The sequence below is a fragment of the Scomber scombrus genome, chromosome 1 (genome assembly GCF_963691925.1).
Source record: "Scomber scombrus chromosome 1, fScoSco1.1, whole genome shotgun sequence".
Taxonomy (NCBI): Eukaryota; Metazoa; Chordata; class Actinopteri; order Scombriformes; family Scombridae; genus Scomber; species Scomber scombrus.
In genome coordinates, this window is record NC_084970.1 from 11885611 (window position 1) to 11908313 (window position 22703).

General features: G+C 42.1%; 1 protein-coding gene across 3 annotated transcripts in view; it reads left to right on the forward strand.

Annotated features, from left to right (window-relative positions):
• Positions 1 to 22703, forward strand: part of LOC133981753 (SH2 domain-containing adapter protein F-like) — a 96937-nt gene that overhangs the window by 47379 nt on the left and 26855 nt on the right. For all 3 annotated transcript variants that reach the window (XM_062420598.1, XM_062420606.1, XM_062420614.1), the window contains exon 3: positions 22228 to 22446. In XM_062420598.1, the coding sequence (XP_062276582.1) occupies positions 22228 to 22446 (219 nt within the window). The remainder of the gene's footprint in view (positions 1 to 22227; positions 22447 to 22703) is intronic.

Genomic DNA, 22703 nt, shown 5'->3' on the forward strand with positions numbered 1-22703 from the left:
TAAAATAGAAGAAAATGGACTTGAGCCTGAAAAATGCACTTTTGTGTTCATGTGGCCTGTGTAGACAGCTGTAATAATTGGAACAGACATATATATATATATCTGTTCCATCAAAAGCATGCGAGGCAGATAACTGAAAAATGCGGCCGAACCACTTTTTGTGTAGATAAGCTGTTGTAAATATGAAACCTGTGACCTTCCAGTTCAGGGCAAACAGGGCAGCCTGCAGCTGCATAGCAGCTTTCATATCACCAATGATGAAGTAAAAGCTGTCAGTTCCTGAGTGAAAGATCTCTGTATCCTATGAATGAATCATAGCAGACTTCACTGTTAAGAGCCATGTGAAAGAGTTTTGTATTTGACATCTGACTGCACCCTGTCAAGAGAACCTGTGAGAGGCTTGTTCAACTGTTTCTAAAAGAGAAATCTTTATCAGTCTTCTGTGAAAATACAGGAACAACACCTCCCTTCTTAACGAAGAATTTTATTCTATGGGGAACTAGGCATGGAGAAATGCTGTCCTATCTTGTTAGGTTTGTCTCTACCAATTCTGCATCAGTGATTGTAAAACAAATAGATAGACCACAAGACACTATCAGTTCTGTCTGGCTGAGTAAAACGATAAGGAAAAAAGTCCTGATGTCAAGAGAGAGGTGAAAATCAGCCTCCAGACACAAACCGACTTATTTACTTGTTCAACTTTGTTTAAATAGAAAACAATAGAGTTAGAGATAAGCTACAGCGTACACATTTAAATCCTTTAAAAGAGTATATGAGAACATTTGGATATTTTGCCCCTCTACAGACACAAATTGCACTTGTTCTGGCCGCATAGACTATCACTCCTCATTGCACTCATGCGATTAAACTGCATGAATGCACTTCTTTAGTTAAGCACAGTTTGCAGACTCACCTACAGTGAAGCATTCCAAGTGCAGTTTGAGCTTTAGTGACTCTCTTCACTTACCAGCTCACAGCAGGAACACACACCCTCCTGTTGCTGGTAAGAATCCAACCAGCAACCTTTCAATTAACAGTCGATCTCTCCACCTCCATTGTCCACCTCCTGCCGGCGCCGTCTCTGGTACAGTTATATTGTAATTATACCAGCTAACAGACCCTGAAGCTCTAGATTCTAACGGCACACACCTATTCAGTCAAGACACATTTAATTAAAATGTCCTCAATTTTATGCAGAGATATTTTAACGTGCTGGTACCATTGACAATAGAATGCTAAACAAATGAAAGAAGCTGAAATGAGATTGTTCTGCTCTCTTTAACTTGAATTCATGTGTGATGTGATGATTGGCTGTGGCATCTAATAGTATTATGGAGAATTAAGGGTATTAACATCGTCTGAGTGCGAGCAGGTGTAATTGAGATATGGCAGACGGTCAGCAATCTTATGGAAAGCTGTGTTTAAATGGCAGGAAAATGAGAGATCGGGCAAGCTCAGTTACTGCTGATTGTGTTAATCTGATAACTCCAGACCTGAGATGGATACACTGTGGTTTAAACCCATCTGGTTTCCTCCGTTATAGGGGCCATTAAGTGGAATATTTAATGTTTGTTTAATTTGGCTTGTCATGGCATGTGAAACAGCACAATGCAGGTGCAAACTAGACTAACAAACTCTCATAGAAGCAACATACCCTGCAGGTGTGCTGCTTTTCTCTAAGTATATTTACAACTATTAGTTTAAAGGCTTTCTGCACATTTTTTCCCAAACATAATTGAACTGGAGGTAATGAACTGACCCAACTGGCTCTCAAAATTGTCCTCGTATAGAAGGCTCTGAAATTACAATCCCATTAACAGAGTGTTGGAGTTTTGTGTGAGCCGTTGAGGGCTTTGGAGATTTTTATCTAGCTACCTATTCCTGAGTGATTCAGCATCACCGGTATATCTCCATGAGTTGTAGCTCATTTAGCGTTGATGTTCATAAATAGTGCAATGAAAGGATAAGCTGCAGAGCGGAGCAGTGGGAGAGAAACTGCTCTTTGGCTGGCTCTCAGTCCTCCATCACTGTGACAAGAATGACAGCAAAAACTGAGACCAGCTGCCTGAGCCCATTACTGCTGTTCTGGGAATGTGCAGGGGTTGGGCAGGCACACACACACACACACACACACACACACACACACACACACACACACACACACACACACACACACACACACACACACACACACGCACGCACACACACACACGTACACACACACACACGCACACACACACACACACACACACACACACACACACACACACATACACACACACACACATACACACACACACATACATATATACATACAAGCACACACACTTTTCATTCTCTGACACATTTAGCTGTCTGGCTTTTGTTCTAATGGAAGAACTGGCTTGGCTTTTAAAAGTGGTCAATTAAGTCCAATTGAGTGAAGGAGGGGAATCAGCATGTTACTTAATGAATGTCAGGAAACAAGTAATTATGACATGTCTGGAGAATGTGACTCCGGCATGAAAATGAGCTGATCCGGACTAAAGCATTAGCGAGAGTAACGATTAATGTGTTGAGGATGTATTCATCTGTAGCGTGTGCCCATCTGTGGAGCGTGACTTGTGAATGAGAATTAGCTGATTTATACAGCAGTGTGGGATGGTAATTAGAGAGGCCATCTTAAAGAAGACTTTGACCCCTGCGAGCATGAACTCTTTTTGTTGAATGCACGGATGTGACGGACTTTCTTTTATATGCATGGAAAATCGTCTTGTCTGATCTCATAATAAAGTTTAAAATTTAGTGCTAGAATTTGAGCCGGCAGTGTACTCAGAGCATCAAGTGGATTCTGCACAGTCAAATTGCGGTTGTTGAATTTTTCATTTAAAAAAACCAAAACAACATTGATTTATACTTTTGGAGTTTTTCTCTATTTCATGTGAGGGTTAGTTCCATGCCTCATTCTGCCTTTCCAACACCAGCGTTGTGAATGACTGGTGTAAAGACTTAGATATAAGCAGAAGATCACTAGCCTGAGGATTGGGCATATTTTTTTATTTGATGAAGGTGTCTTTGGACTTTTTTAAGTGCTCACTCTTAACTGCACCCTTGTAGATGAAAAATGCCAGACACTTAAAAAAAATCATACAACAGTTAACACAAATGCCCCTCAACCCATTTTGGTAACATCAGTATGAACATAAAGTATGAACTACATTCACAGATAATGTATCAGAACTGTTTAAATACTTTCCTTTTTTTTAACCTTGCTCTCTGACTCTCATTTTGTTATTCAGTCTGTGTCTCCTGGCTGCCTGTAAAACATGCTGAAATTGCCTGTAGCCTATTTTCTGTTTCCTGTATACTCCCTGAAATCAGCAGAAGTGGTCTTTTTCACTGTGTTGTTAAGCCTTAACTTGTGTCTTGTCATCCTAAAGTGCTCTGAAAGAAGGGAGTGAAGAAAGTATATTTTTGATGTTGCATTATCAGAACATCAGCGGGAAAGTCGCATCTGCCACTGGCCCTTGTCTTCCATATATACTTGTGTACTGTATCTCCCAAATTTCTGTGTTATCTATTTAGTATTTGGTGTATTTTTATTCAGTTTTTTACCTTTCAAATTCAGTCAATACATACATGAAGTATATCCTCTCTTACAGGGGCAAATTCATTTGTTTAATACAAATAGGAGATTTTGTGAATCTGGTGAGGCTGAGAGGCAATTTATGGAAATCTTTCCTGATGCTATTTGGTGCTTGTTATTGTTGATTCTCTCTCTCCCCTGCTGTGTGCAACTTTTGTTTGTAGATCGGTGGAAGTTGGAGTTGACTGTCGTTCCCCTTAGCTAGAAGTAATTTCTGTCCCCCTGCCAGCCATCAGTGTTGTAAACACAGGAGCACTCCTTGCCAAAGTACTTCCACAGATGGCTCAATGAAGCACTCTGCCTTGTTATTCCTGTTTATTCAGCACTGCTCATCCCCATAATGAAATAGCTTCATTACAGCAATTTGCACTCATTCAGCATTCTGCGAGAGTGTGCAGATGCTCAAGTTGCACCGGTAAGCGCTGAGAAAATGAAGTAGTCCAACTCTTCAAAAAGCGAAAGTCAGTGTTCGTCAAATTACATATTTAAGTGACACATGTGCACTCCGATACACACATGTATCCTTTCACTTGTGTACTTATGGCACAGCTGAAATGAAGAAATGTAACAAGGGCACCTCAGACTTGAGACAAAAATCAGTCTGTATCCTCTTACTTGCCAGAACAACAAGCCTACTCCCAATATTTACCCTTACATTAAAGCAGTTATTCAGACAAATGAAAAATAATTGTGTATCAAGTAGTTCCAAGTAAGTATGTGCTTGCCTTCGTGGAAATTTAAATTTCCTAAAGTAGAAGCCATTTTTGGTCTAATGCAGTTAAATAGACATCATAATGTAATATGTCCCATCTGTGTCCACTTTGGTTTGGTCAATCATGCATGCTGCTCCTAGTATTCCCACAGCTAATCAAACATCTCCAAAATGGCTAGTGAATCCCCTAAAATAAACTTCCTACATTTGTCCTTGAGCAAGACTTTGAACCCAGGTTGCTCCCGATGCCAGCGCCTTGCGTGGTAGCTTGCTACAAACAGTGTGTGGGTGTGTGTGTGTGAATAAAAATTAAAAGTGAAAAGTTTAGAATCCAGTCTATTTACCAGATTCTATGAAAATATAATGCTTGTGTTGAAAAGTAGCCTGAATACATTTGACCTTCTTTTCAAAAACAGTTGGAGTATTCCACAGTAAACAACGCACCAAATGTTGTTCTTCTGACATTCTATCTGCAGGCTGTTTTCTGAATACAGTATGCAGTGTTTTTTTTGAATGGTTAACTAGTGATAGCAAGCCTGCCTAAATTACCAAATAATAGAGATTCAGCCTGGCCTCAGGGGAATAATGTTTGTGTTGATGACTCAAAGGGAAAACTCCATCTTTTGTTGTAACAGCAGTCATTTGTGTGTGATGAACTTAGTTCACTGTCAGTTAGATGGTTATTAAAATATTGGCACGTCCCTGTAGAGCTCAGCCGTGCCTCAGCCAGGCTAAGGACTGAAAAGCAGAATACCTTGACTCAAATTATTCAGCTCCCAGCCTCAGTCTTCTCAAGGTATGGTCACCCCACTGACAGGTGACTCAGTACATCCTCTCATGAAAGTGCTCTTTTTGTCATTTCACAGCACTTCAAAGTATTACGTGACGGTGTCGCAATACACTGTTGTATTCTCTGAATTTCTCACCTACTTCTCACTCATTGCTCCATTTCTCTCCTGTCATGTCACCTTCTCATTTTTCTTAGCTGTTCTGAGGTACAATAAGTGAATATATATGTGGTTAAAAATAGCTAAAGCATAAAATTGTGAATCATTTTCAACAGGTGATGGTCTGATTTCTTTCTTTTTTAGTTTGTAAGGGTTAGGTTAGTTTTTTGTCAGATCATGTTCTAATGACACATTTGACAGCATGTTGGTCTATTAAAGCAGTGCTTAAGGAGCTCTCTCTGTATTGAAAGCAAACATAAACACAATAAGATTTTAAACCCTGTTGCCAGTTCTGGAAACCAATTCCTCTGCATATTGCTGTCCTCACTTTCTATCTTTGCCCCGATTCTGCTTTCACCCCGAATAGATCTGGAAAGTAATTTTCCTATTTCTTAAAGGTCATTTGAGAAGCCAGTCATGTAAAAGATAAAGCTTCACACGTTTTGCAGTTTCCTGTCCCCACAAACAAGCAGGAAATTGAAAGTAATAATTCTTGACAGGATGGCAAACCTGTCTGAGATGGGTTTTGCGTGACATTTGAGTATCCTTTCCTATCCTTCTACGCCTCTGTCACGTCTGCAAATATCATTTCTGTTGTGCTCATGTGGGTGGTGCAGACTTGTTTCACAATTTGTGTTTGAGTATGATTATTTCATTCTTTAGTGTGCTCTGTTCCTCACCGGAGGAAGAACATCAGAGGATCAGGATAGTCTTTGATCCATGTGAGTGAACTGAACAGGCAGTCTGTCTATTAGTTGTCCAGTGTTAGGGAAGAGGTTGGGCAAACTAATAGAATCTACATTATTATTGGAAAAGATCTGATGAAAGCCACGGCACACCACGTAGCTGATCAGTGTTTCTGTTCAGCATTTCCACCATGTCAACATGACATTTTAGAGCTCCCACCCATTGTTTTGACATCCTGCAATTTGTGTGCACGTTCACAAAGATGCCTTTTGTGGCTTTCATCGGTTTAGCCCGTGCCACTCTGACAGATTCAATCCATCTCATTCATGCAAGCTTGAAAGGCGCCAGGTCAGGTGGACACAGATAAGAGAGGACACGCTAAGTGAGACTGGAGGTGATGATGCTATCCATGAAAGGCGCCAGAAAACAAAAGGTGACCATATCACTGTTGATGTCGGCCGCTGAATATGCCTTCTGGGACATGAAATCCACCATTGTCTTTATGCATTGTCATTGATATCATATGCCCACTGGGTATGTATTCCTAATCAAACTACACACTTAATTGGTACCTCAGCAGACTATAAAAGTAGCAGCGCTAAACTATGGAGAGAGCAATCTTCATATTTTCTAAGTACACGTCCTTACATTGGTAGCAAAAAAGACAACTGATGAACTTATTTGCAGTGTAATACAAATAGCCGTATAGCCAACTCTAAATGTGTAAAATGTTAAAGAAATAATATCTCTACACCATCCACTGTTTGTGCAGTCATTTTTTGAGATTGATATGTCTTCTAACTATAGCTCCCTGACTGAATCGTGTTTTGCACGTGCCCTCAGAGGAACTTGGACTTCATTTTTGCTTGCTCCCATATGTTGAGCATTTGGGTCCAACATGAAGGCTTGTGGATGGGCCTGGGGCCTTTCACAATGTGGCAGATGGTGGATTATCCAAACAAGCGAACAAATTACCTAGGATTCCCCTCTGTGCCTGGGCTCTGTCGAGAGCAACAGAGGGCCCAGCAGCCAGACCTGCCAACAGTGGGTCAGCTGGCACAGAGGGCTGCTCACACACTGCCCTGTCTCACTTCCTGCGTCTTCATTTTCCCTTCGTTTCCTTTATTTCCCATTTTTCCCTGTCAGCTCTTCCTCTTCCACTTTACGAAGTCTCGGCCTGTGCAAGTTAGATATTGGACTACTTTTGCCTCAACACAATACTCCTTTATTTTTGTTTGTTTAGGTGGAAATTGTCCTTGGCCTTGATTTGAGGATGATTTAAAGTGAAGTCTGCAGATGGGCTTATTTTGATTGATTTCATCTCCCTCCGCTGCCTACAGGAAGCGGTGCAATTATGATGAGAAGGCCAACAAATGGATCATGTTCTACCAGAATCTATTGTAGGAAAAACAATAAAAGCAAGTAAGCCAGAGACATAAATTACACTAGGCTCCATTTTTAGGAGAGACACATACAAGGCTAATCTGGTTTACTCCTAACAGTTCTAGGAAGCCATGTGTCACCTTCGAGAAAATGATCCGGACACCTAATCTACCATTGTCATACAATGGACCGTGATGGTGATAAATTATGCTTTTAGGACGTGAGTCTTAAGTCTTAATAGTGATCAAATGCCTCCCTCCTAATTGAATTGTCCTGCAGGCATTACACGGTCCATGTAAGTGTATCAGGACAGGAGCCAAGGGAGTCTGAAGATTCTCAGTGCTCTGTTCAAATACACCCTGAATGGCTAATGAATGTTATTAATGAAGCTGGCTAATGCAAGCAGACAGCCATTCAAATGTAACTGTTTCAAGGGAACAAAACCGTTATGATGGAATAATCCCCCTCATCCGCAACAACCGCATCATCTGTTTCATCCATTCATGTTTTTATTCATGAGTTCTCGGAGTCGTCAATATTTTTTAGCTGCATCTGCCACTCCAGTCTTGTGTCCTATCAGGACTTGCTCGTGAGCCGCTCTCCCTGTTTCACATACTTGCCAGTGGAAAGGTCAGCCATCATTTAGCCAGCGGAGAATGTGTTTGCTGGTGCCACATCCTCCACAGTGTGTCCACAAGAATTTACACAACAGCAGTGGAAAATGTCAGTACATCGAGAGCATGGTGATAAGATGCTTGCAACGTTATTCTCGTCTACCGCACTGTGATTTCGGGGAATTAATAGATAACAACTTTTCAGCAAACAAGCGTAGTAAGTGATGAATCACGCTGTTGTCTTTGGGAACGATCACACAGCGTACAGACAGGAATTGGCGATAATGTCACTCCACAAATACTTTTTCTTTCATTTGAGCTTGTGTGCGAAGGAAAGACTGACAAGCTCTGGAGAATCTGAGCCACAAAGAAGTCGGCCCCTCCTGTTCCTGACAGGATCCTGGTAGCCTCCTATGTCTCAGCAGGAAGTGCAAGAAGTCAGACTTCTCAGTCTTTCATGCACGCCCACAGGACTGGAGCCTCTGTCTCTTCCACATGTTTAATAAGCTGTCTCGTACACTGCTGGGACAATGTGCCTTCATGTTTGTCAGTTTGTCTATCTACCGGTGTCTGTCTCACATTTCACAAACACACACACACACACACACACACACACACACACACACACACACACACAGAGAGAGACATATATAGCAGAGCAGACACAAACTATAGACTCCAAACACCCACTCAGCATAAATCAAATCTTTTACACTCTAGCGGAGTTGGCAGAGATTGCCCCCCACCACCACCAGCCCCTGCCTCATCCCGCCACTAACATTTCTTCATCTGCCTAATTTCCTGTCAGTCCCTTAGAGACTTCTCTTCAGCGAAAATATGTTTTATTCATTGGAGAAAACAGAGAACTCGAGTTAGAATTACACTTGTCAAAGGTTAACAGCACAACTGCGCATAGCAGAGAGATTATGACTGTTCGACATTCAGCCACCTCACCAGTGTGGAATCCAGTGTGTGTGCTCCCTGAAGAGAGCGGATGAGCAGCAGTCTGGAGGGAGGCAGCAGGTGCAAGAATGCGTTAGCAGCTGAGCGGGATGGGTCTTGTCAGCCCACCCTTGGCACACTATAAGGAGATGGTGGGGGTGTATTATTGTGGCTGTGTGACGTGCGCTCACTGGTGTGCGCGTCGTTGTCAGCCCATGGTATGCACCCTGTGTGTTGTATGCATTTGTGCCAGTCATGTGTTCCCCTTAAATGTGTTCGCGTTAGCACAGGCCTCATATTTGTACTCATGCCAGCTGACCTTCCTATAACATGGACCTATGTGTGTAGTTGCCCACATAACTGGAGGGGTGAGGAGAGGAATCCAGAGGCCTTCCATTTGCTGGTTCTCTTACCAGCTGTATACCAGGCTAACAGCAGATATGCAGCTCTGTGAGGCCCTGACGTGGTATTTTAAACCTCAGTAATGGATGGTTTTTCTCAACATGGTGGAGTTTTTAGGATCTGTGTGTGTGTGTGTGTCCCTTTGTGTGTGCAGCGCACATACATTTGAGCGTGTGAGTAATTATAGTATAAAATGGGCGGTTTGGTATTTCTTTCGAACAGCATGACGTATAGAGGGAGATGGCTTAAATCAACACTGGCATTCCTTTACGAAACATGTTCGGCAGCTGCTCATAACCCTATGATAACACGCTCTCTGTCCCAGTGACAGAATGAGCTTCATCCCGCTCAACGGTCAGGCTCTTTTTGTTTTGCTTGCATCCACATTTTGTGAAAGGGATTTTGGCAATGAAGTTGGCATTCCTGCTGGGGTTGAAGGAGGCGGCCAAACCGCACCAAGGATGATTACACTTCTGAGGGAAACAGCGAATGCAATGGGAGAACCTAGTTGGGCACATCAGTACTGCTTGTTCACCGCCTGTACTCGCTCCCTCCCCCTACTTTCAGGCCACGATAATAAAGCTTAAGTGTGTGTCTGTTAGAATTGCTTGTGTTCCAATCACCCTCAAATTTTTTTCTGGTTCTGTTTCTGAAGTTTTGAAAGAACTGATTTCCTAACTCAAGGCCGGTTTTCAGAGTTTATGACTCAGCTGACCAAGTATCTCTCCTGACTTATATTTTCACATCAGCCTCTGTTGACTTTAGTGGTGTGATCCACAGCTTGGCACTCCAATCAAACTTCTGCTGTGATTTTTTTCCCCCCACAATGGCAGTAGCACGTTATTGGATCCGGGAAAGGATGAGGCACAGATTACTCACTCAGCATCATTCATTTTTATTGGCATGAGTGTTTTTACAGGATTGCCATTGACTTTTGACTGCATGGTACACAGATACTCTATGGGACTTTGCCAGTCAATTCCAGTCAAATGTTAATAACAATTCTGCAATAGTGACACTGCCTTTCCCAAAACACTGTGCTGGCAGACATCACACTCATGGCCATAGTTTCATTAGTGCAGTTTTTTTGGGACTTGGGCTATAAAAGTCAGTGGTGTGCTGACGGATGTTTGGCAGAGGTTCCCGAGCGACTAGTGGTGCTGCTGTTGCTGCTGGCGAGGTTGGTGGAGAAGCCCACGTGGCACGCTCTAGCCACATGTCTGGGGCCCAGCCAGCAGGGAAGCGTCATAAAACTCAGGCATAGTGCCTGACACAGCAGACACTGACATAGTATTATTACTTTATAATCGTTGTTCAGCAATGAGCACTAATGAAGGCAGCTGTGTTTGTCTTTCCTTAATCTTGTTTAATTGTTGTCTTTTATGTTTTGATTTCTAAATCATTTTTTCCATTTTTTCTAACCATTTGGGGATTATTATTTCATGAATTGTAATAAATGTATGATGAGGTTAGGATTGCAATTCCAATCTCTGATTATGATCAGAGCAAGACCACATTGGCCAACAATAATTTCAACATTTTGGTGTAAGACATAGATGAGTATTACTGATGTTAGTATTCCCAAAACAAAAGAAAAATATATTATAACATAATGTCAAACTAAACAAATTGTGTAAATGTCTTATGCTACAGATATATCATATTTTCTTAAGCAATCACAGAGATCCAGCCTAAACAGAATATGCCAATATCAGTGACTTCTCCATGCTTGTATTGGCATACAGTAGTGCTACTTTAAACGAAGGTCACAGAGGAATAAGCCAAAAATCTTTAACACTAAGTCCCACACACCATCAATCAACAGCCGTTAAACCAGCACTACTCCTGCAGTATATAAACCGCTGCATGTAATAGCCAACGGAAGAAGAGGCAGCACTGTAGGAGGTGTTAAAGGATTTGCTCATTATCCAGTAACAGAACTAGCTTAGTCAAGGTTTAAACTGCAGCTTGTTTTTTTTTTCTTCTTCTTCTTCTTTTTCTTTGTGCTGTAATCATTTTTGTTTACAAGGGCTCATTTTTTTTACAGTGCACCCTTGGGGTCAATTTGCATTCATTGTTGAGTTTTTGTGGCGTGTTTGACTCTTTAAGGATTATGAGCTTGCCTTTATAGGATAGCCAGAATATGAATAATGCAAATATGAAAAAGGACTGAATTAGGAAGTTCATTTGGAGATTTGTTACTTGCTGTCATGATGCATACACATTGCAGGCAGGATTTGTGCCTTGCTTTGTAATATCTTTGTTGTGTGTCACCGTAGGTATGTATCCCTGTTAAGTAGTGTACTAGTAAAATCAGCCTCAGTTGGCCAAACAATGAATTCATAATAGAATTGAAGTGTATTTTTGTCTTTTCAGTGGAAATGACATCCTCTTTTTTTCTGCTTGCTGTTGTGTTTTGCCGGGTTTACTCCTCTGGGGCAGGTGCTCAGCAGTATTGATATGTAAGCTGTCCCCATGAATTTTAAAGACCTTTGATTAACAGTGAGCCATGTGCAAAGCTAATGAAATTTCAGAAAGGCATCCCTTGTAAAAAAAAATAAAAATAAATTATGCAGCATCCCACGCAGTGTTGTCAAATATTGACACAAATGCCAACAAGGGAACTAGAATTTTGGTTTTGATACTGTGTGACAAAGCCATCACATAGCTTATGAGAAACATGAAATGTCAGGGAGACAAGACAATGTAATAACATAACAGAGACAGTTTTAATAAAAACAGGATTAAGTTCATGCCTGCTGCAATATTTATGACAGGTTTATAGCTGGCAAACAAATGAGAGATAATATTGGTCATCAGCAGGATCTTCTGGAAAAACAATATTGTTTGCTGGTTATTGATAATGTATGACAGTCAGCAATATAAAATGTACAGGAAACTGCTCCTGAACAATGCTAAAGATGCCCAGAACACAAAGTATTTTCCATATCTGCCATGTCCTCAACGTCACAGCAGTGCAAAATGAAGGGATGCAAATGATCATCTGCCACTATATGGACAAGTCCGCACTCAACTGCACCTGTGAGGAGTTCATATGTGTTATTATATTATTCATATTTATTCTTATTATTATATGTATTAATCAGCATATTTGTGACAACTGGTTGGCATGTGGGGGAGCTATAGATAGAGAGGTTGTATAAGGAGAAGTTTGAGAAGCACTGAGGCAGAAAACGGGAACAAACATCAAGTTGCATATACCTCACTTTTTTCTTGGTCTGTTTCAAAGACTGACGCCCTGTTTGTGATGACATTAATGTTGTCTGCTTTCCATACGGTGGGAAAACAGAGGGAGACGCACATAAGCACATGTACTTGCACCTACTCTATTAGTGTTTAACAGCCTTCACATTATGTCCGCTTATCTTAGCTTTGTTTGCAAAGTGGTGGCATTGCAGCTAGATCATATTTCATGTGCCCCGCCTGCCCTAGTGCATCTTCCATGTCAGAGTGAATCAGGTTGGACAGAGCTGAGAGGTCTTACTGGACTCAAGAAGTTTGTCTCTGGGCTCTCTGATTGTCTGAACTAATGGAAGCTGAAGAGAACAAATAGCAAACGCACACACACAAACAAACAAACAAACACACACACGCACCAAACTACAGAGTTTTAGTCCTATGCAGCTCACAGGGTACAGAACAAATAAACAGAAGCTGGGACCGAGTGTGGAGGCGTTATAAGAGCAGTAAGTGAGAGGTGAAGTGTGTCATAGTATTCAATATGCATAAGAAAAGGCTTTCATGTTTTGTTTTTTTGTTTTTTGCCAAGTGCGTATGTGTGAATAAAAGCAAGGTTGAAATAAACAACAATACAGCCTAAAGCTGTAGCTACCACTTGTACAGTTGCTTCTAATGAGGCTATGGCTAATTGCAGTGTCTCACATCTGATAGTTGGAGAGGATGCATCAGATGTCAGACCTCGAGCCGCGGGTACAGTCAGGCACGTGTGCATTTTTCTGGAGGAACATAACACACATGAAAAACAAATGACCATTATCCAGTTTCACAATATTTATTTGGAGCCGTTTGTCTCGCCAGATTCTCTCTAGAACCTGCAGCTAAAGAAGTTTCAGCATTAATGCCGCATGTTGTGTCAGGCAGAAACAAAATGATGCAGCACCACAGAGGAGCCTGACAATATGTCTGATTAGGTTATAAATTGCTGCTGCCCTCAAATGATAAGTTCATTTGCAAAATGCGATATATTCATTTTGGTAGAATACACATCATTTATTATATTTATATTTCCATAACTATCATCTAGTTTGTAGAAATTGTATCATTTTGTGTTCCACGGACACAAGCTGCTCTTTTCTGCCATTTAAAAAGTTTTGTAATTTTGTTACGTAGGATATTTTGGAAGAAAAAAAAAAGAAATGATAGATTATAATTTCATTTAATGGAGAATAAATATATGCCACTGCTCACTTACATCCAGACAGGGCTAGACCTATCAGAGTCTGTTAGTGTTTCCCATAGTTTAATCTGCTGGAGGTCATGTTATGTTTTATTCGCTCTGAAGCTGGGTGACGAGGATCAGATCACACACAGTCATGTAAACACTGTTAGCAGCTTACTGTGGTAATCCACCCTCACTGTATTTACCCTCTCCATGTATAGTCGTGTGAAGCGCCTAGCAAGAGGTGGCCCTCGTCTGAAGGTCAAAACAGCACACACACGTAGCGAGAGACCGAGGTCACTGCTGTGTAACTATTTGCATTGCCAGAGTCCTAGTAATGCACGTTTTCCCCGATGACATGCACGTCCTCTGCACTGGAAGAATTGGTACACAGGTCACAATGCTGCTCCAACAGAAGGAGCCATTTCGAATAAAGGGAACAAATCAATACCAAGCATTCCAGTGTCTCCCTATCTGCTTCGCTTTCAGTCTGAAGATGCAACTACTTCTTTTTTTTTTTGTGACATAATGAATATTTATGCTTCTCTGTTGGCCTAGTTACACAATATTTTTCTAATTTGCTACAGTTTCATTCTCATTTAAAGCTTGATTTGCCTCATAATTAGCCTTGACTTTGAAGTTCAGGAATAGTATGAGTGGCATTATGGGGTATATTTGTAAGAGCCTCTACAGTTTAGACTTGCCAGTGTAGTACTAATAGTAAAAATTGAGGTCATACACAGTTCAGATTGTGTAATGTTGCCACAAGAAAAGATTTGTTGCTGTCCTATGATTGTAACCCAGTTTGGGAGTGAAATATGTCAGCGTTTCAGCATGTATCCATCTCTGCTAATGAGAGACAGCCCAAGGAGAGTAAAGTGACTGTCAGCTCCACTCAGTGTGGAGGTGATAGAACTTAATTTCTCACAGATTTCTCGGCTGCAGCGTCTGTCTGCATTGTTGTGCTGCAGGGAGAGATTATCGGATTATCACACAATAAAGTATGAGATTTATTCTTACCCTCCGAAAAGCGACTTTTTAAGTATACAGCTGTGCGTGCTGGTTCTGTCTGAGTCTGAGCAGTGCAGATGGCTGTTGAGGAAAAATGGGTGGAGATCCATTCAGAATCATGATGCCGTGCTTGTACTGAAAGATCTCAAGCTTGATTCCCCACCAAAAGCTACTGACAATGTGTAATCACATTTAAAAGCTTACGTAAGACACTTGTCCCATATCTTGCCTGCTCAGGTTTTCTAAAAGCTAAAATGTAAGTACCAAGTGTCTGTGGTTGATACAGAAGTGGCCTCTGTCTGACCCATGTCTGCATTATGCTAAGGCCTTTACTACAGTGCTCTCCTTGTGCCACAGATGGTACTCCCCCCACCTCATGTCATCTCTTTCGCTGTTCTATTGTGTTTCCAGCAAAGCAGTGTAGATGTTTCGCCTTGATGTCCCCTGGGGGAATGTGAACTGGTTGAAGATTGAAGGAGCGAGGTGGTAGGAGGGCGAGTGGGTCTTTGCTGACTGTTGCTGGAGGCCTATCGCCATTAATGGGCTATTGACCCCCATTGGGGCGGGGGCATGAAGTGACTATTCATCATAGCCACATCCACGTGTCATCTCACCCTCCCCTGCGACCACACAGGCTGATTAGACATCACGACAAGAGGCACTCACTGACACGGCGAACTCGTCTTTCCGTTCCTTTTGGTTTTCTTCTCTACTTTCCTCCTTTTCCCTTTCCCAGAACCAATCCCATTCCCATTCTGTCTTCTCCTTCCAGCAGTCATACACAACCTGAACTCTGTTTGCACTCTCTTCTAATCCACCACCAGCCTTATCTCAGCTCAGGAACAATAGTCGCAGAGCGAGCGCAGCTCAGAACCGCAGCCTGCAGAAAAATAGCTCAACTCCCACAAGGCTGTGGGACCCTCTGAATCCAACAGCGTCAGCCAAGCAGCCTGTCACTGCCTCACATTAAACAGTACACGCAAATGTTGCATCGGTCTTAATGTGTTAAGTCCGCCTCTCCGTTTGTCGTGAAAGGATTCCAGCTTCTGTGTGTTTGACTGTCGTCCAAATGGAATTTATATGACTGCAGTGCAGTCAACAGTAACGGTGAATGACTAATCGCATCTGTACTCACTGTTGCCGTGTCAGTATGCTGATCTACCGCTCATCTTTTTGTTTGTTCATTTTGGAGCCGCTTGAGTTCACTGCGAGGCCTATTCTGTGATTCATGTAGGTAGACGGGCACCTTTCCAAGCTGCTGTCCTCATTCATCTTCCATTAATGAGCTTTCACCTCAGTCCTAACGAGCTGTAATTGCAATTGCGCCCTGCGTAGAATCAATGCCACCGTCCATGTGGTAGCTCTGCAGTGGACAGGCATTAACATAGGTGAGGCATTGCCAGTGTTATACAGCAAGGCAGGATCAGATCACAGGTAGTCCCCCCTTTGGTGTTACATCATCCCATGTTGAACAGAAAATCCAGTTAATTACTCATTAGTAGAAGCCAGACTTTGTTCATTAGCAATCATCTCAGTGATAACCGGAAACTCAATTCCATCTTAAGCTCATCTGTTTTTGCAGCTTGACCCCATTCTGTTTCTGAAAGATGGATTTTAACGTCTGCGTTTCTTGAATAAACATCTCAGTGGGTTGATGTATATAAATAATAAAGTATGGCTTTTTTTCTGCTGTGAAGACTGAAAGCAAACACAAAAACGTGAAAATTATTTGAAAAGCTCCTGCAAACATAATGCTGCATATACAAGAAGTGGTCCGTTAATAAGGAATCTCATAAGTTACCTAACAGTTATTTTCATCTAGAGTGAGCCTTCAAGTGATGCGTGTTCATTCTGCTGGATATGGAGAGCCCTTCACTGCTGTGCATATTTATTATTCTTGCCATTCTCCTTCTATCTCCCACTGTCTCCTTCAATCATTCCCCTTCACTTCCTGTCGCAGTCTCTTTGTTTATTTCTCTCTGTGACAAACTTGCATCACCTGCCTGTCTCTAATTTTCAGATTTCCCCTCCCTCTCTCTATTCACTCGCTGTCGCTCTTTGTCTCTTTCTTTTTTCATACATTCCCCACTGTCTCCCTCGAACGCTCCCCTCTCTTCCTCTCTCTGCCTCTGTTACTTTGTCTGGCTTACTTCCGTCATCACCCGCCTGCCTCTTGTTTTCTGCTTTGTGCACGTTGCCTCTTTAGGATTACTCTCTGCTCCAGTAAGGGAATGAATCCATATACATGTCAGCGTAGAACACAGCATCTATTCCCCTTAGACCAGCTGGGGGAATGGCAAATTTACACATACACACAAGTGCTCACACCCACACGGGCATGCCTTCACTGCGACATTACTCTTTTTAAAGTGTTCTTGAGTTCTTGAGTTCTTGAATAGTTTCTTGTGCATCTGCATCTTGTCTATGAACAAATTAATATGCTTTTGTGACTTGTTTTAAAACTTTCCTAACATTATTTCACAAATGCAACACAGTTCTGTGGGTCGGCTAACAATTGCCTCTCACTGTGTGTCATTTGTCTGTCAAAAAGTATGGCTTCCAGCTAAAACAGAAAGGCATTTGTAAGAAAGCACACACCAAAGATAGTGTTGCAAGACCCAAAATACTCTCCTCTCTGGGCCAAGCATGGATAGACTATGTCTTAGACTTGGCTTCCAGGCTCCCCAAAAGTATATGTGTGACAGGCAGGGAGAGGCCTCAGTGTGTAGCTACCACAGGCTCGGCATAGTGTGAGCCAGGAGGAAGAAGGAGGCAGAGAGAACAAACAGCGTGGTTGCTTTTGTTCTGTCTGCAGGAGACTGATGGAGATGCAGCAGCAGACAAATGTCTCCATGCAGATGGACAGACCTGTCATGTGCAAAGAAAGACAGATCCATGACTGGGGAAATCATAGCTCATTGATTGCAGACACTATACAAATTGTTTTCAAATTCTCAAGTAACTCAAGACATTTTGAAATGGTTCAGGCTTTTAAAAAAGACGTACAGCAGAAGCACACATGCCAATTTATTCCTTTTGTCTTTGCTTCTTTTGTTCCTTCAAAAAAGCTATGAGACATGAAAATGGAATCAAAATTTGGACGTGATGTGAGCACAAGGCTGACAGGCTTGTTTTGTCTTTGCTTATCATAGCTATTCTCCCAGTAGTCTGTGGGGAACAGTCAGCCGCGAGAGCCTCCTCTCAGCTCCACTCACTAAGCGGAATGACACTCAACAGCAGGCCGCCACGGGTCAAGGAGCAAACACCTTCTCTTGTCAGCCATCACTGTGACTGACACACAATACCTGTGGGTGGCATCCGATATAGCTCAAATCCCTGGCTGCCGTTGCTAGTTCGACCCCTGCGCAGACCTGGACAATCAAACAAAATGAAATCAAAGATACAGAAAAGACCCAGAGCAACATGAGAGCCCTGCTGAGGCCGCTTCGTTCATCAACCCTGTGCTCCTCTTAAACCTGTGTTTCTGGGTGCGTGTCACACATGGCTAAGTTTACTAAAATAGATTTTAGCATTAGCATTCATAAGCAGGCCAACACAGTCATTACGTGTGTGAAATATGAAGTGTTTTGGTAAGCCACTGCTCTGTTTTAATTTACAATCAGTTTTTACCATTTTTTCTTCATAGGCATTATTTGATACTCTTCAGATGGCTACACTCAGCAGATATCCACTTTTTTAATAACCAAGCTATCTGAAATGATAATGGTTACACAGGTTCGGGATTTATTTGAGAGTGACTTGGCTGGCAGGGCAGGCAGAGCAAATCCTTGAAGCCTGGGTATTTTCTGCCCATTGTTTTCCTCAGGTGTAAAGTCAATCGCATTTAATCCTTCACTAGTGCACAAGAGATCCCCTCAATCAAATCCAGATATTCAGTGTGCCCCTGCAAGCACTCTGCAGCAGCAAATGCTCTCAGGCTCAGTAGAGGTGTGTGGGTGGCAGTCAAGAAGAAAGACAGATGAATCTGTTTTTTCCTTTGCACATGAGTAGCTTTAGCCTTGCAATATAAGCACAGCCATGCAGTTGTTTACTCCTCTCTTGCAAATGCAATCACCTTTACTTGATGGCAATATTGGAGAAGGAGGACAAAAGACAAACGTGGTCTGGATTATGAGGGCTCTATGGCTTCGTCAGTCGTTTATGTGCAGCAGGATGTGACTGCCAGGTTGGTTGCAGTTAATGTTTTTAGATTTTATCCAGAGCTCTCTGCCTGCTCATGCACTTCCATGATAATATGCCCAGAGGGCCCCTCCTGTAGTAAGTGAAACAGGAGCCTCCCCTCTATTGGATAGTATATATTCATCTCCCTCCTATAGGATTATTCTCTCAAGTTCATGAACTAGGGAGGAAGACGATTACAAAGACTGGATCTGTCACTTGTTTAGAAGCTTAACGCTTCTTCTCCCTGCTTCTGATTTATTAGCTTGCATTAGGAACCATACATTCAACTGGATTTGGCTTTACAGTTGTGTTTTTCATGTGAGTCAATATTCATGTCTTTCCTCATTAGGAGAAAAACGTTTTTTCGCTGAAATGCAGCTGTTTGGTTCTCAGCAGTATGTTCTGCTCTTCCCCCAAAACACATCTTTTTTAGTGGCACTTAACAGATGGTTGTGGTCAGTGCTGTTCCTGCTGCTACATGGCCTGTTTGAGTACAGCACACTTTGTAGAAGTTTAATTATTTCTCAAAATACTTGCAGTGCTCTAAAACATTCAAAAGGATAATGTTGCAGAACTTCGCTTTAGCAGTGTCATCAGTGAAATTTCTGCTTACACTGTATAAAAACACATGATCAAATATTTAATTTTGTATTGCAAGGTTTTCTCATTTTTGAAGGTAGGGGTTGTTAAGGCCAAGCAAGCAAGGAGCAAAATGTAAAAGAGGGGAAGGGCGGCATCTGGACAGGAACTCTGACATCCGGGGCGGGGGAGGTACGAGGTACATCAAGGGAGGGTGCGGCGTCTGACCTCTGACCCGAAACAGAGGGTAAGGGTCAAAGACGGAAGATAGACTGCAGCTGTGTTGCAACATGCAAGCCCACTGTCATGCCAATCACTGTAATTTGCTTAGACAGATATGTCCCCACCCAGTTTACCAAGCATGCCCCGACAAGACCTGGCGAAAAGAAAGAAAATAAGGTAGGATGGAAGGAAACAAGGAAGGAAGGGAGGTTGGAAGGAACCAAGAAATCCAAAAGAGACTGGGAAGGAGGGGGGTCAAATACAATAAGGCGTTTGTCTTGAGAATTATCAGGGAGTTTCAATCCACTGCAGCAGTTTATCGAAGGAAGCGTGCCACCAATTAAAGGGTTCTTCCCACAAGGTTTGCTCACCACCCCACAAGTAATACCCGTCTCTTTTTCCCCCCTCTACTTTTACCTCCTCCAGCAGCCTCCATTTGCCTCCTTCACCCTCATCTACAACTATTTGTTCTTCTGCAGGGGAGGTAGGACCTAATCATGCCAGGATCTTGTAATACCAAGTCTTTTAACAGCAAGATCAAAGAGTGCGAGTTTGCCTAATGCAGGATTATGCTGAGATACGGGACCTGGCAGCCTCACCTCACTCCACCCCTCCACCACCCCCACCGACGGGCAGCTCCATTAGGCTCAACACATTGCTCATTTTTCCCGCAAGAGCTCCCCTGGGCTAAAAGGCAATTATGCAGTAGTGTGGCATAATATTTCATTCTCTTCACATTGCATTACTCTATGGTGGTGCTGGTCGCTAACAGCTTCATGTGGCCTAGGAGGAAGGGTGCGGGCAGCTAACAACTTCATATGAGTAGAGGGAGATGGAAGAGGGGAGGAGGAGGCGGAGGAAAGGGGAGAGGAGGACAGTTCTCAAGGGCATGATGCTCAATTAAGAGTCAGGTCTGTTTCCCCTCCTCACACAGAGAACAAAAGGGTGTGTATGTAGTCAAGTTTCTCTCAGGTGATGTTAAGTAGATTTACAACATGAATAGAAAAACAAAAATATGAACATGCACTGGATTCATGATCGTAAACCTTACGTACAACTTTAAAAAGAAGACTGTCATATTCAGGTACAGATGTTGAAATTGTTAAAAAAAAAAAAAAAAAGGATGATTTTCATAGTCTTTGAAATCTTTGAGACACATATTTAAATATATCCTTTTACAGCAGCCAGGACTGAAAAATGTTTACATTCCATGACTGCATAGACAATACACAGTATGGACACTGGACACTCGTGAACTGTTCATGTACTAAGGAGTTATGCTTACATATGAAACGTGCATCCCTTTCTGAGTGAAGATTGCACAAGGTGAAATTCCATTATCCCCTCATTTGTTTCTGCCCAACCACTATGGTAGATAAAATCCATATATATATAATATATTAGACTTTCAGTTTAGTTATGTTAGACCTGTTGGCAAAACACTGATTTTCAGAAATGTCAATAAGAATATACCTGCTCACTATTGATGTTTTGCTGCACATTGTAATTCAAAGCTGAGTTTCACAACTTTACCTCTGACTTGATAGGATTTAGGGCAGTAGCAGAGAGTCTCAATCCACCAAAACAGTTAATCAAAGGAGTGTTCCTCCAATGTGCAGCCCGGGGCAGGATTATTCAGAACAATGATGTGATTTTTCTGTACTCGGACACGTTTCACTCAATCAGGAAAGGTCTGAAAAGTGAAGCCAATGTGGCAGATCCTTAAACCTGCATTCTCTCTAATGGGCAGAAGGGTGGTGACTCCATTGGCTCCAAAAAGAAGCCCAGTTGTATAGAAGACTATGAGAAAATTACCCTATTTCTGGTTTTATTTATTACCTGAAACACTTCTTCAGTACAACATGATGCTCTTTTTGGAAATAAGGGATCACATTTGGAGTAAAATAAACAATAAAGCAGAGTATACTTTAGGACGTGGCTATTTTGTGATTGACATGTTGCTACCACACTGGTGCGTGAGGTGCTGAAGGTGGAGCCAGGGGAGTTCCTCCCAAGTCACCCACTCTCTCATCCAATATGGTCACTTATGGCTCCAAAAAACCAAGATGGTGACCATCCAAATGTCAAACTCGAGGCTTCAACTCTTTCTTGTGCTTCCGCCCTCTGTCATCAGTTCAGTAACAGCCAGCTGTCACCATGATTCACTACTTGTGGCTCTGTCGTATCACTCACACTGTGTACAACACCATTATTTTTATGGGCTACTTTTCACACTGTAGAACTGTTATTTTGTCTTTCAGTCAAACAAATTGTCACACAAATTGAAATCACTTCTCTTATAAATCATATGTTATAGAAATAAATGTGCAAGTCAGCATTTACAACCTTTTTTGCCTTAATGTTTTGTAAGTGCAACTACAGTCACAAATCTCCATTTCTTAGTTGCTGACAGTGGTTTCTAACCCCACTGAGCTATTTTCACCTATAAAGTTTTACTTCAGAATGTAGCATTAATGATGAATCATTCTTCTTGTCTGTAGAAATACGATCTGGTGGGCGAGGGGCTAAGGAAGGCTCGGCGAGGCAGCTGCCCCTGTACGACACGCCGTATGAGCCAGCCGAGAATGGCGGTGACTCAGACCCCGAGCGCTTACGCTGCCCAAGAGAAAGCCGCCTGCCCCAGGATGACGAGCGACCCCCTGAAGAGTACGATCAGCCCTGGGAGTGGAAGAAAGAGAGGATTTCCAAAGCCTTTGCAGGTATGACAGCCAGGACAGAGGGAGTACAGATAAAACGTTATTATAGCTAATGAAAAGTCAGAGTCAAAGTGCCTTACAATGACAATCGAGACAATATATAACATAAGGAGAGGTGTATAAAACAAATGCATAGAGTAAACATTACATTTTAGTGGAAATGATTGTAGGAATAAATTCACAAATTATCTCTGCTCTTTTCTTTCTTGGCTACAAAGCAAAATTATTTTAGAATTACTCATTCTTATAATTTGTCTTTC